This window comes from Lathyrus oleraceus, chromosome 1, assembly GCF_024323335.1.
Source record: "Lathyrus oleraceus cultivar Zhongwan6 chromosome 1, CAAS_Psat_ZW6_1.0, whole genome shotgun sequence".
Lineage (NCBI taxonomy): Eukaryota > Viridiplantae > Streptophyta > Magnoliopsida > Fabales > Fabaceae > Lathyrus > Lathyrus oleraceus.
This window is the reverse complement of record NC_066579.1, coordinates 342,988,610-343,004,573: the sequence shown is the minus strand read 5'-3', so window position 1 is coordinate 343,004,573 and position 15,964 is coordinate 342,988,610. Positions and strand designations below refer to the sequence as shown.

Genomic DNA, 15,964 nt, shown 5'->3' with positions numbered 1-15,964 from the left:
AAAGCCGTTTGTGACACTCATGACCTTAACACTTTGCCTAAATCCGAGGAAACACATTAACTTGCATCCTAATGAACTGAACTCTAAGGCTTGACAAAAAGTTTCTACAAGAAAAATTATTGCTTTACAATCCTAAACATCTTTTGACGGTAGGGACTATAATACAGGTCTTTTATACTTTAAAATCTACTTAAAATATTAATATAATTTAGAGACTAAATTGAATAGAAAGTTATCGTTTAAGGACTAAATTGATAGTTTACTCTTCATTTTACTTGTGCAATATAGGCATAGAAGTTGCAAGTTGGATGCTTAAAGAACAAAAAAGTAATGAGCAACATGACTCATTCTTTGTATCCAATTTCAACAGCTATATATAATTTACAACCATTACTCAGGTTTCATGACAACAATTGATTGATTCACCAGGATTTCTAACTAATAGAAGCTAAATAAATTTAATTACCACATAGAAGAGAATAACTAGTAGAAAGCATGATGATATGAACCCAAAAAGATAGAGGTGCAAGTAGCACCATTTGGATTTTGGTATCTAATCGCAGCAAATAGAGAATTTTTAAACAAAATTAATAAGTAACACCACCTCCACTTTTTGTAAACCATTAGCAGGAAATCCATTGATGAATATCACAAGTATTGTTCATGTACTCTGGCACGGTTCTCTTCCCACCATAGTCTTGCATGAACCTCGCCAAATTTTTCTCGACTGCACCACATATGAATAAACATAAATAAATTTCATATTGTTTGACAGTGAAAAGAGTAAGTTCAGATACCAATCTCTATTCCTAGAATTATAATACGCTTTTGAACAGAAACTGCGTGTAGCCACAACATTGTTGCAAGAGTATACCTGAACCTGACTCTTCTGATCTCCCTTTTACCACCTGGTAAAGACCTAATAGTAATGTAAACACCAGGTTCATCCTCCTCAACCCATTCACTATCCGGATCACTAGCATTGCTCATTGATAAATCGCCAGAGCGATCAGCTTCTCTGGAAGAGCTACTTCTTATAGAAGCAGCCATGGATGATATATCTGTCTTTGCAGCACTAATGGTTGAAACCTTTGGAGTTGAGTTCATGCCACTTAAATCATACTGATAATGTTTGGACTGCATTGAGTGTTGATCAAAGGAATCTGAGGATGAATATCCCATTCCCATTCCTGTTGGTCGGTATAAATTGCGCGATAGTTGTTCCTTGGTCAGTGGAGGTGTCACAGGGCTGTCTGCTATTGATTCACGCTTTGAACTCTGCTTTCAAAGCACACAAATGTACAAATCAGAAACACTAAAACAATTTATTCTCATCTTTATAAGTTAAAACTTAAAACTCAACACTACTAGGAGACCAAGTGTGACTAAAATGACTAATAATTTGTAATTTCAATGACGGTTTTGCCAATTTCAATGACTAAGCATATAGAAATTTTTAATTTTAGTTACCAAAATGACTATGCATCTGAATACCAAATTACCAAAGTGAGAATTTACCTCATCTTCAGATCTTGCTGGAGTTGGTAACGGGAAAGCTTGGCGGTTAAGCCTTTGAACATTGTAAAGTTCCATGACTTTGTCATAGTTCTCTGCCCACCATCTTTGAGCTTGCCATTTGTTAAATGTATCGCGACTATACATGAAACATGAACAATAATGAAATCGTTAACTCTTCATATCAAATCATTGTATCATCTAAATTGTAAATGTGAATGAAACACTGTGGTACGTAGAATTTGATATTCGTAAAAGGAGCAATACAACCACAATTAAAAAAATTAAAAAGTCATTTATCCCAGACAAAAAAATTGACAACTACATTGTTCCTATTGTCTATGCCATTCTGGTATGTCTTACTTTTCTTTGTTCTATGAAGTTGCGTTCAAACGAAACACTATTTCTTCAATGTCACGAAAACAACCAAGCCTTTTTCCTATGCGTAAAATTACGAGCATAGTTTTAAATCAGTCTACAATTGTAATTGCAGCTGCTATATAAAGATTTAAGATATCTCTTCAGTCACATTTGTCCATATTTTACTATAAAATCAGGTTTTGCAGCATAACCACCATTACAATGAAATTTAAAACATGCTATGAAGTGGTCCGCTGGACTCTAAACTTGAATTCAAAAGATTCTGATTTGTTGCGAATTTGTCATTATAATTTAATTGTTACTTTTTCTCATCAAAGTTTCTTAGATAAATTTTCAGTTTTTAGTGGAGTATGAACATGATATCGATTATGAAGGATACTCGAGTAGATTCTTTTTGACAAAGAATTCTAACATGAATAATTCTTAGTAAAACCGATCATGTTTTGTGGAAATGAAGCTGTTTAAGGTCACCATTGACCATAGAATGGAGTTGTCTAGGCAATCAAAAGCAGGTGGGTCCAAACTTTTGATGTTAATTTCACACCAAACAATGAAATGATTTGGTTGTTTTAGTCGTTGTAATATTAGCCTAAGACCACACTATTTCTTAAATTTGTGATCTGAAATTCAGGATAAAAAAGACAGAATCATTCATGGATTGACCCACCCACCAGCAACATAATGGTAGGGATTGCACCACAAGTCATCATGTAGGACCAAAATACACTAATGTCATGCGTGCTTTTATCTTACGATAAGATAAAATATATAAAGACAAAAATAACTAAACTTAGGAAATAGTACAAGACCATAACTTATAAATCATAAATTTTGGAAGAATTTTTTGTAACAGATTTAATTAACCAATTTTATAAATTTTGTCAAGTAGCTTATTGGCTAGAATTTCACCGATTAAAGGTGAATAAGTGCGATATTGCAAGTTCGAACCTGGGTTTGTATAATCGGATGTCTATGCACAGTTACCAACTAAATTGGCTTCACGGGAGAAAAAATGTTATAATTTAATGCTTAAGTAGAGATGTTTTAATCACTAAATCCCAACTTTACTATAGCCGATGTTATCTATGTACATCACTTTGTTAGGTCCCTTGTACCCACCTAGGTTCACATTTTGTCTTGTATATGGTTTGGGAGTGGAAGATTATGAGAGCACTCCTCAGCAAATTGCATAATAAAAGACAAAAACTGTTATTATAGGATGACAAAGTCACATAATTCGGCATGAAGAGATTTGAAAAGAGAACAAAAGAGCTTTTCCGACCAAAAGACAAAACCAAATTTAAAGGTTCCTAACAGTGTTAACCCTGACCCACAAATTACTTTGGAGCCAGAATAAGTTTTTCTTTTGGAACACTTTTGGGATTGCTTTTAGCAAAGGCGTGAAACTTCAAAAAAGAAGGAGGGTTTGGACCCCACTAAAGTCCTTTTGTGAATATAGTACTATTGCATGGTTTGGGCTAAGAAGTGAGAATACTGGTTTTCAAGTATGAAATTGTGGTTCTGATTCAAACTATGAATTATGAAAAGAATATATGAAACAGACAAAAAAGAAAGAGAAAAAATGAGAAATGTAATGAACATGTAAGAAAAAAACATAGATTGAGAAAGAAAATAGATGTAGAGAAAAGGTGTATCGGAATTTTAGAAATGTTTATGTGCATATACTTGTTTTTTACATGGATTTCACACTTCACTTTTTTTCTTTAACAACAAATAATTTATTAGAGTTTCTTGCCATAATACTCAAATTCACCCTCACAAGCCATTATGGAGTTTTTTTTACCAAAAAAATATTAATCATATTTACAAGAAAATGTGAAAAGGGTATAACTAGAAAATGTGAAAAGGGTATAACCAATCACTTATGACAACTATTGGACTAAGGATTCTTCAACAATAAGGAGAAATAAGTGACCATAATTGATAAGGAGAAAGCTATTGGAGAGAATTTGAACAAAATGAAAGTAAAATGAATAAGATAGTCCTCCAAAATGAAAGAATTAAATAATTTTATTGAAAAATGATTTTAGATGGTTTATTTATCTAATTTCATTTTCTTTGTCTCTTTTTTTTAAACATCAAACAAAACCTTAGAGTGTTAATAGTAATCAGATATTGGTAAGCCTTGAATTATTTTGACCCAAAACTAAATAGATAAATTTAAGGTTAGTGTTTGGCTTGATGTTCTAACATTTACATGAGAAACATTACGCTCATAGTCAATTTTTACACTTGGAAGTTAGCTCAAAATGGAAAGAGAGATATGCGAGAAGGTGGGAGGTAGCAGGATATATGATGCCAAAAAAGAAAGTGAGGTTTTGTATTCTAAATTTAGATTGTTTCTCAGAAACAAAAAGTTTCAATTGTTTGTTGAAGAAACAAATAGTTTCCATTGTTTCTTGAAGGATCATTACTCACCACATTCAAACATGCATAAAAAATAAATAAGTCCAATATTGCACTAGTATAACTTATAAATGTTTTATACTCATAATAGTTATTTTTCTTGAAACAAACGCAATAGTAGTTGTTTAATCTAAAGTTTTCCTTTTTAGAACGAAACAAACCATGTGATGTAGATCTTAGATTTAATTCATATCTACTTTGATGTTTTTTTATAATATTTTAATTTTTTGTAGTGCTATATATTTTTATTTTTATTATTTTAGTAACCCATCATATATAAAATTTGAGAAACAAATAAATGTAAAATAAAATTGTACAAATTAATTAGACTAATTTTTGTTTTTACTTTTGCTTACAATTTTCAATTGTACCAAAATAGTTTATTTAGTTTATTTTTGTTGTTAGTGTTTTTTTCTTTGACTATATATACTTTGCAGTTTGTTATCTCCTTTTGTTCAGGAAAATATTTTATTTTTCTAAAAAAATAAACTAAATAAAAATGGAGTATCAAAGTATACAACATTTTTCCCAATATAATTAAAATTCGACAACAATTAATTTTTATCCTATTCAAAAAATCCACATATGGATCAACTTCTATCATAATATTCTATTAAGATTATGTCGATGTCTAAATCATTAATCTCAATATCTTTCTCAATAATTATTGTGATAATCAGAGAATAGTTTATGCACACTTAATTTAAACAAAGAATCCAGTAAAAAATTAAAATAAAAACTCATTTTTGTGTATTATCCACCCTTTGTTTTTAATAGTTTTTTTTACTATATAAAGTAACTTATTCTAAATATATTTTATTACACTATTATAAGAAACATGAATTTATTAATCCAAAAATTTCGCCTCAACTAATAAAAATATGAATAATACTAGGTTTTTAAATTATGGTTTTTCCCGTGAGAGTTTCTAATTTTTCTAATTATTATTATCATTTATCTATGGATAAAAAAAATATTTTCTTCTTAAAAATGATTAAAATGTGTATCAAAATTGCAAAAAAGAAAAGAAAATAATGAAATTAATAATTCCACTGTTACATTTTAATTTTGGTGAAAAATTCCATAATTTCTTAATTTTTTCCTAAATTTTCATAGTTTATTAGTGGCTTTAATTTAAGCTATGATCCAACTTGAATAACCCTAAATCTTCATTAGGTAAAAAGTAGTAGTATTAAAAAAGAGTAGCTAGAGAGTAGAGTGTAGATATAGATGAGTAGAGATACTAGTGACTTTAAGGCACCGTGATAATGACACTGTATAGAAAAAGAAAGAAAGCCACACAACATTGTAATTACTCATCATTATCACTACACACTACTAGGGTCCATCTCATTCATTAACGTTCAACAACACCATCCAATCTCAAAACGACACCGTAACAAACTATACGACGCAGTTATATATTATATTATATTATATCCAATTTCAAAACGACACCGTAACAAACTATACGACACAGTAATTAAACAAAAAGAAAAAAAGAAAGAAAAAAAATCGTACCTGAACCGTATCCGCTTTAGATCATTCCCGCCACGAGTAAGCGACACAAAAGTAATCAAAACGCCAGGCTCCACTTGAGCCACCCACTCCTTCCCTTCCTCCTCCTCCAAAACCACCACTCTCCGTCCACTACCACCGCCGAACGACGACGAAGACGAACTCGGCGTTCCTTCTCCACTCGAGATCCCTTTCAACCTCGCTTCCATCTCCTTTCCCCATGTCCTCGTTCTCCGAAACTTCTCCGAATCAGTTTCCGACTCTGAATTTCCATTTCCACCGTTCCTGACACGACTCGCCGGCGCGCAGGGGTTACAGTGTTTGTAAACGCCGGAAGCTTTTAACGCCATGTCTTTTATCTGACACGTCAGCGATTTTACGTTCTTAGCATTGTTGTTTGAGTCTGAATCGTCGCCGTGACTCAGTGAGTCGTCGCCGAGTTTCTTCGGACGTGCTATGCATGTAAGCATTTTTTGTTTTGTTTTGAGAATTCAGATCGAAATTGTGAAGAAACGAAAGGAAAAAAATGGAGGTGGAAATAGTAATGTGAGGTGTGCTGTTAGTTAATTGGATCGGGAAATGTGAAAATTGAGGAAGAGGTATTTGTAGGCGGCATGCGTAGCAGTCAGTGAGTGACTTGAGTTCAGAAAATCAGAGATTCTCTGAGAAATCAGATGAAAAAAAAGAAACAAAATTAATTAATTATAAAATGGGAGACATGGTTTCTGAAAATAAGTAACTAGGTGAAGGAAAGTTAAATTAAAATAATAAAAAGAAAAAAAAGAAAGAGATGTTGAATTGAATTGAAAAGAAGAGAAGTACCATGTGCTTGACATTGTAGTGGTGGAAGAGATATCAATTGAAGTGTGTGTATGTGTTTTTATTTTAGATTTTTTTGTGGGTAACTGAATAGTTTGGTGGAAGAGGAGAGGATTTTGTGGAATAATAGGATGTGTTTTTTTTCCTTCTTCGTTTCACTTTTGGGTCTTATACACTTTGGATGATACAACTTAAATTGGGAAATACTCCTTTTTATTCCTGGGGTGTCTTTTAAATTCTTGAAAATTTGAAAATATTTTTTTATATGTTTGAAGATGGATCTTCGAACGCACTCAAACCACATTAAAATATATCTTTTTAAGATTCACTTTGAAAAACAACGTAGTCTGGAGATACATCTTTGTATCATATTTGAATGTATTCAGAGATGCATATCTCAAATAATTCAGACACTCACTTATTATGTTTTAATTTAGTGAGCTAGTTAAACAAACGACTCAATGATATTTTTGGAGTTGCATATCTGAAAATGACCAGCAAAAAATTGGATAAAATACCACCTTGCATGATCTTCTCCTCCATACTCATACAACACTCCATTTTCAAAACTCTTTAAAATGTTTCTTTCATTCTCAATCACATTTTCAACACTAAAATATCATTTTTGTATTCCATCACATCAAAGGGAGAAAATGCAAGTTGAAATTGGAGGTAAAGTTCATTCATTTCATCTCTTCATTCCTTGTATTAATCTTGTTTATGAGCTGAAAAATAGACGTTGAATCTGGATATGCATCTTTGAACAAAGTTAGGTGTGGTTCGGATGTGCATCTCTGGATTGTCCTAATAGTTTGAGTTTTCACACCGTTTTTGTGTTGTTGGTATTAGATATGGTGCATCTGGATATGTTTTCCAAAGTTATTATGAGTATGGATGTAAAACCGAATGAATTGAAGCTTGATATTAAATCGGATGAAGTGAATGATCATGTTAAACAGCGAATGATTATGTTAAATGGGGTGCTCGACCGATTGTTGTCGAGGTAGATGTTCGTGCACAATTTATAAATAAATAAGTGTTTATTGTTCGTGAACATATGCTACAATGGATTTGTAGGGAGACCGAAAACTTGGGTTTTGGCGTTGTAATCAGAAGTTCTGATAATGGTTCAGATAGAAGACAAACATTTGTAACAATGATATACAAAAGAAGTGGCACGTACCAACCAAATATTACGAATTCGAAACGAGATGATGTTGGATCGAGGAAATGTGAGTGTTCGTTTAAATTGCGCGGATACGGTATGGCAGATAAGACATGGAAATTTAATGTGATTTTCGGTATACATAATCATGACTTGAATGACAATCTAGTCGGTCATCCCATTGTATGTCGCCTTGTTCCGGAGGAGAGGGGACTTATTCCGGACATGATATTAAACATGGTGGCATCGAAAAACATACTCGCATTTTGAAACGGAAAAGACCTCTAAATGTTTCAAGTATCAAGCAAATATACAACGTACGTGCTCAAGACAGGTCGTAAGAGGACCAAGATCCGAGATGAAACAAATCTTTAAGCTTTTGGATGATTACCACTATGTTTCGAGGTACAAAGTTTATGAGGATAAAGTCATCGTTCAAGATATTTTTTGGAGTCATCCTGATTCCGTCAAGTTGTTCAACACTTTTCTCTATGTGCTCATAATTGACTCAACATACAAAACAAACAAGTATACACTTTCACTCTTGGAAATTGTTGGTGTAATTCAGTCGGTTTCTCATTTTTGGAATCTGAAAAGGAGGACAACGTAACATGGGCTTTAAAAATCTGTAAGACTATGTTGAAAGACCAAGAAAACATGTCATAAGTCATAATCACCAATCGCGACACCGCACTAATGAATTTGGTTGCAATTGTGTTTCCTACATCGCCCATATTACTTTGTAAGTATCACATAGCCAAAAATGTGAGAAGTCAAGTAAAACATGCGGTTGGCACGAAACAAGTCAAACGTGAAGATGGAAAACTTATCAAACCTGGTGTGGTGGTAGAAAATATAATGGATGCATGGAATTCTATAATAAACTCTTCCATAGAATAATTACATGTTAACTTTTTTCTACATTTCAGGAGTGAGTGTGCGATATATCCATATTTGATGAAACATGTTGAGGACATTATTCGGGATTAGGTAAAAGAGAAGGTTGCTTGTGCATGGATTGATCAGGTCTGACACTTTGGCAATACAACAACTAACAGAGTTGAATCTGCACATGCTAGACTGAAGAATTGGTTGGGAAACAATGAAGGTTATTTTTGTTAAGACTGGAACACCGTGGAGCAAATGATGTGAAACCAACATAATAAGATACATATATCTTTTGGTCAGAGCATTGTTGTGTTAGAACATTGCTTCAAACACATTGAGCAGATTGTAAATGTCAGAGGTGACGTCAACTGTGTTTTTCGAGTTGTTTCGGATGTTCTCTGTAAAGGAGACGACGACTACCAATTTATTCATCGTCATCTTATACAAGAGATAAGAACACATAGGGAATCATACACAAAGCTATATAGGAACAAAGAAAATTACGATGCAATTCTCAATGCTCTAGTTCGTTGTCTTACGGATCCAACTCCATTTGAAAAATGGATGCGCCTCCAAGAAATTAGATACCTTATAGCAAGTGCTTATGATAGGGTATGTATTGCTTTAGCATGATATGGTTTCTCATAAACATTATTTCCACTTAGTAGTAAGTCACCTCAAAATCCATCTGAGCACATCATGTGTATTGGTTGTCTATCAATAAAATAACATTTTGTTCAGGTTTATTTGAAACTGGGATGTCCTATACCAAAGGCATCACTGAAGTAGACGACACATTTCACATAAAATGTTGGAACTTGGTCGGATCACTTTTTGGAAAGGATGGAAAAGTTCACCAAGTTGAACGACATTGAAAGAGAAGAAAATAAGGAAAGATCGGATAATGAACCACCAATAAATTTAGGAAGTGACATATGTTTTGATGTGTTTTAGTTGTAATCCAATAATGTAATACGTTTTTGAAGGAGAAGGGCGATCCAAAACGCAACGGAATTTAAAATTTCTCCTTTAGTGATCCTTACGAATGGGCATGATCAGTGATAGAATTGTTACCTCTTGTGGCGATTGTAACCTTTGATGCAGATCTACGGAGCGATCACGAACATTGAACGATGACAACGCCTCTACTCAGTCCACATGAACGAATTCCTTCAATCTCAGTGCTAGCTGCTACGAATGAAGGCTTTGAGTGTGTGTGAGAGAGAGAGAGAGAGAGAGAGAGAGAGAGAGAAACGAAATTGCAACTGCACAAATGCTTCTACACAAGGGTTCTATTTATAGAACCACTTGTGTGGGCTGCAAGCTAAAAACCCCACTCAAGTGTATGTGGCTCATATCTTATAATATGCCAAAATCACTTAAGCACGTGGTACCTTATCATATTTCGTATTCTACTTAAGTACACCGTACCTTACGATGTTCTATTATTCACTTAAGGGCACCGTACATTACGGTATTCCTTAGTTACTTTATCTCTCATCAATCCGTCCTTTTGTGTGTGACCCTGTAGGTTTTCACGGCATTGACAATTATATTAAATCACGTATTTAACATAATAAACAGTGAGCGGTATCTAGCAACACATCACTGCTACCCAAGACACGAAAATATCATGTGATCTGACAAATCCTTCTGTGATAATACATATATGTACAATTACCCTTTTGCCCTTATGTCTATATTAAACATAAGGCATAGACCGTGTCATCCTTGTCCAGTTCAATATTGGGCCCATAGACATTTATCCTGTTACGCAGGATGGACAAATTCCATCTAGGTCACTCATGTCCCTTAGCACGCTTCGTGGAGTACCCATCAATTGTCTTTATGGTCATTCAGTTACGGACAATGTTTGATCAGCAATAAGGCACTTGACTCTACATCTAGGGTCCATAGTGGTTTCAGGTCGAAGGGTGGTATACACCATTATCACCATGAGAATAACTTATGACACTTTGCATAACATTCTATATAGTATTCTCATAGCGGGTCAATCCAGTATAAATATTACTCTTAATATTCATACCTATGTTTAAGACTTGATAACTCCTTATTCATGATCCATGAGATGTGATCATCAGTCTATATACATAATAGTCTTAATGCTTTAATGTTATCCCACTTCACAATAAAGCTCGACTATGGATACTTTAAGAATAGTGTCCTTATGTTTAATGTGATCTCATGATTAAGTCACACTTGATACATTAAACGCACTATCTATTCTAGGGACTTTATTAGACAAACATAATAAATAAAAAACCTTTTATTATTAATAAATAATTCGATACAAGTACCAAAAGTATTGGCCTCTAGGGCTTACACCAACAATTTTGTATGTAACACACCGCATAATGTTATAAAATTGGGTGTGTTTTTTGGAAAAATTTTGTCTTTAAAAATTATGCTCTACATTATCACTTGGTTATGTATTGCATAATTTTTGGATGAATTCAGAGATGCATCTCCGGACACACCCTGTAATTATTTATATAAAAAAACAAAATAGAGGATTATACGGATGTGCATCTCCAAATAAATCCTTATTTTTTGAAAAAAAAAGGCAGATTTGGATATGTATCTCCAAGTCTTTCATGCGGATATGAATGTGTTTGTAAGGTCCTTATCGTTCTATAAGTTCTATAAATAGGGTCTCTCATTTCATTTTATTTACACAAACCAAAATGACTACATAACCCCAATTTGCATTTGTGTATATCAATGGTGCGAAAAACCCCACTTTTTGATCTGCGAGGACATATTTCTCGTCAATCTGAAAACCAAATTGGATATTCTCCTACAATATCCAGAAAATCATAGAATTGTCAAGCTTGAGCATTGTTCACCCTCAGTAGACAACGAAGGGAAGATACGATTCACCATGCTTGAACTGAAGACAAATGATGATTTGAAGGTTATATGGAGTGCCTTTTACCGTTACTCAACAAAGGATTCGATTGAAATGAATGTGATGATTCAAAGATCAGCTGAACATATTATAAGAATGTTGCAACATTCTGAACCACCTATTTTTAATGTCATGTAATGTTAAATTTATGTAATGTTTATCAATGTAATATTTATTTTGATGTTGATTTATGTTGGGGGTTATCGAGATGCATCTCCAAATAAACCTTTTATGCACACGGAAATGCATATACATATCAAATTTTAACAGAATAAGGGTGTCTCACAAATTTTATCACATGTTGTGTGTGAAAAAGGTGCGTCCGAAAATGCATCTTTGGACGTTGGGGATATTTTATTCTTTTCACGATGACGAGGGATAACCCCTAAGGGTGGAAAGAGAAATTCCTTAAACTTGACGGCTTCCATCTTTCAAATGGATATTTTATTTGGGTTGCTCATGTAAGTATTGTGCTCGCCCCTTTGGTCATTAAGGTTTGGGGATTGCTTTTTCCATCATAAGGATTATTCTCTCATTCTAGTGAAAAATAAAAATTAACTCTTAAATCTGGAAATGTGTTTCCAAGAGCACCTCAGTTCACACACATTTCATTCGTAAGTGATTCAGACCCTAATTTTTAACAATAAATAATATGAAAATACACTTCCGTGTTAATTTCGGAAGTGTATTTTAAAAACTTTTGAACTAAAAACAAATGCAGAAATGAAACACATGCATGAATATGGATAAATTAGCACTAATAATATTTATGACATACATTAAAAACGAAACATTACATAGATAATTGTTAACTGTTAACCGTTAACGTAAATCGAACAATACATTTAATCATTAAGTAGGACATATCAACAACTTTATAATATCTTTGAACGGTCTCGCAATCTTCACATCTAGATCGACCAGACCTTTTGTTTTGTAACAGTTGTGTACTTGTCACTTATTTTGCATCTCAATGTCACAAATGCAGAGCTTCTATATGAACCATTATTTGACCTTGCAATTACAATGTCAAACCCCAATTTGGCAGCCTCCGTGTATATCCATTGGAGCATATGATTATGAACAACACACTTTTGCTCATTTATAAATTGGTGGCAAACATCTACCTTAACATCAACAGGTTTGGAATCCGTAGACACAATAGGTTTGGGGACAATATTAGGGTGCACTATATCTAAGACAAATAATAATAGAAAATATTTATAAAAAAAATGTCCAAACTAAACTCTGAACTAATCCGGAAATACACTTCCGTATGACTTTCAACTAGATTCTGGAAATGCATTTCCAGACACAACATTCATTTTTTCAACTCAAAAATCAACTAATGGAAGCAATGAGGGAGGAAAACATGAACTTTATCATAAATTACATCTTTTTTCGCTTCTATTGATGTGATAAAACACAAGAATGATTTTTTGGAGTGTAAAAGTTGATTGAGAATGGGAGGATGTTTTTAAGGGTTTTGAGAAAAAAAATGTACTTTGATCATGAGGAAGAAGAACATGCGAGGTCATGTCTTATTAAATTTCCCGCTTGAAAATTCTAAAAATGCACTTCCGAATTTGTCACTTACATGCAAAGGTGACATTTTTTCAAATTCCCGTTTCATAATTCAGAAGTACACTTCCGAATTTGTCAAAGAGTTGTTAAATTATAAAAATTCTTGATGGGGTGTGTCCGGAGATACATTTTTGGACTAGATATTGTGAAAATAATGGGTGTGTCTCACTAAGGACATGTTTTGGTGTGAAATGGATGCGTTCGAAAATATATTTTTGAATTCGTAGGGACATTTTCGGATTTACATAGGGTGCTTCTCCACCACTTAGGGTGGGAGGAGCAATTCCCTTAGGGTTTGTTTGGAAGTTGGTTTTGGGATGGAATGCTTTAAAGGTTGCATTTATATTTTGAAGCATGCTTGAAATTTTTAAAAAGTTTAAAAAATAATATAAGACATTAGCATATAATTTTTTTTTTACTTTTTCAATATATCAAACACATTTCAAAATATAGACGCAACCCTCTAAAGCCCTCCCCTATAAAATCCTCCAAAAATCAACTCCCCAAACAGACCCTTCAGGTTTTATTTGGATTAAGGAAAAGAGAAAGAAAAGAATGGAAAGATTTTTAGGGTTTGATTGGAACAATAGAAGATAAAAAGAGGAGATTTTGTCTTTCCACCCCATTCATACCTGCCCCCCCCCCCCCCTGGAGCTATGCTTTTATCGCTATGCCTTTGATAAATATTTCTGATTTTTTAAAAAGTGTTGTGGATTACTGGATTTTTTTCATGGAATGCCGATTTTTTTACAACTTTTTAGTTTTATGAGATTTTATATGAAATTCTACCATAATTTTGCTAAATAGTACCAGTTTTTATTGATTTCTATGAAGAACTACCAAATATTTAAAAAAAAGGTAAAAATCCATAGATTTTTGAAAATGTATGATGAAATACCATATATTTTTAAGAAATTTGATATAGGCCAATTTTTTTTGTAAAGTATTCTTCGTAACTACCAAAATTTTCAAAAATGTCGGTAACCTATATGAGGTACCAGATTTATTGAAAAATCTAGTAGTACTAAATTTTTGGAATTTTTAGAAAATTCGGTGAGCATTAGAGTTTTTTTTATATTTTTGCTTTTTAAAATAAGTTTTTGATATTTTTAACTATGACAATATTAACATATTTTATCAAAAGTATTTGTACAATCACAATTAACTCGATAAAATATATACATATATGGATAGTGTACTACAATATTAATACGAAACAAGTTATGTTGATGTCCTAGCTTCTGCCTAGTGGCTTATACGTCCCACATATGTTGTTTATCATATTCTTCTATCTTCACTACAGTTCTGTCTATAGCAGTCAATGAGCGGAGGGATGGGGGAAATGGAGAATCAAGTTTAAAATCCAACCGAACTCAATGATAAATATTAACAAAACCAACTGAAATAAGCTTATGTCTACTTGCGGATATAGATGGAGATACCAATAATGGGAAGAAAGTGGTGTTAAGGTTTTTGGACAATGAGACCAATATTACATTGTATATAGAAGTAGTAGGGCAACCCATATCAGGAATCATCATGCATTTGTCACAACCTTGAACTCTCAAGCTGGCTACTCGCAACAAACTCCTAACTTCAAAGACTATGTCATAGAACACATTGGAATACAATTGATAATTTTGAATAACTTTTCCATCTACTTGCATCTGAATCAAAGACCATGACTCTTCACCCCATCCAAGTAAAGGTGCAATAACACAGAAATCACAATTTCTATCAGGTTCCACGTCAAGAATGTCTTTAATGTAGTCATGTAAGAAAATAAGAAATTGAGACAAATAAAGATGTCTTGAAGACTTGCTATACTTTTGACTTGCAGTTGCTTTTGTACACGATCTCTTCGTCGCCTGACTTCCATGTGAGGCCTCAACATACACCCACTATGAAGGATCACGATGCACATCACTTTCTTGACCCTTTTTACTCTTCTTATTTCCCCTTTCTGGCTTGTACTTCATTAGTGGTGGACACATGGAAGTTGTGGATGGATGTGTTAGTTCTCATAGTTTTTTTCATTACCATATGCCCAATTATATCCAATATACTGAAATAACTCTTCAAATCTTCATATCTTCGTCTAAATCAAATTGTGTCCCATTATCTTCTTGAGTGACTTCTTGCTCTTTATTGTTAACCCTAGTCTTTTGGTTCTTGTCATTTGTGGGTCATTTGGTTTAGACTTGATTGTAGAAGGTTTGCTTCTTAGTTTGAGGTCATTATTTGTATGGTTTGCATATTGATCTTGTGAATAACCATGGAACCCTAATTCTTTGGAATAGGGTACTGAATCAATTTGGATACATCTTGCCATTATTCTTTGGAAACATTCCCCAAGTTTGATCATCTTTAGACTAGGACTTATTAAATTATTATTGGCTTGATGACTCATTTAATCCAATGCCTTGTTACTCAAGTTTTACTCATGTTTCATTTCAAGCTTCATAGCATTCAATAGCATGATTTAAAGAGTTTCAATTGAATTTTTGAGGGAAAAGGTTCAATTTGAAAATAAGGCATTGTCATTAAGATCAAGAACCATTTTCATTAAAAGGATGCTCATTCCATTTACAAAAACCAAGATTACAAGTGTCTATACACAATTACAAAGAAACATGACTTTGACCTAGATTGACTTTTGGTCATGTAAATCCCCAATTTTGACCCTAATATCCCTCACGCAATTTCATCATAAGCATTAGCATTGGGATCATACCTTG

General features: G+C 33.2%; 2 protein-coding genes across 2 annotated transcripts; one reads left to right on the top strand and one right to left on the bottom strand.

The window, feature by feature from the left end:
• Positions 1–312: 312 nt before the first annotated feature.
• LOC127135565 (protein Brevis radix-like 4) lies at positions 313–6,857 on the bottom strand. Its single transcript, XM_051062233.1, has 5 exons — positions 6,664–6,857; positions 5,845–6,503; positions 1,519–1,654; positions 875–1,278; positions 313–727 (listed from the first exon to the last, which is right to left on the bottom strand). Exons 2-5 carry the CDS (start codon positions 6,309–6,311, stop codon positions 649–651), a joined length of 1,086 nt encoding a protein of 361 aa, XP_050918190.1. The 5' UTR covers positions 6,312–6,503; positions 6,664–6,857; the 3' UTR covers positions 313–648.
• A 654-nt stretch (positions 6,858–7,511) lies between these two features.
• On the top strand, positions 7,512–8,095 carry LOC127105845 (uncharacterized). Its single transcript, XM_051043059.1, has 2 exons — positions 7,512–7,663; positions 7,738–8,095. The coding sequence occupies exons 1-2, from the start codon at positions 7,512–7,514 to the stop codon at positions 8,093–8,095; spliced, it is 510 nt and encodes a 169-aa protein (XP_050899016.1).
• The last annotated feature ends 7,869 nt before the right edge of the window (positions 8,096–15,964 follow it).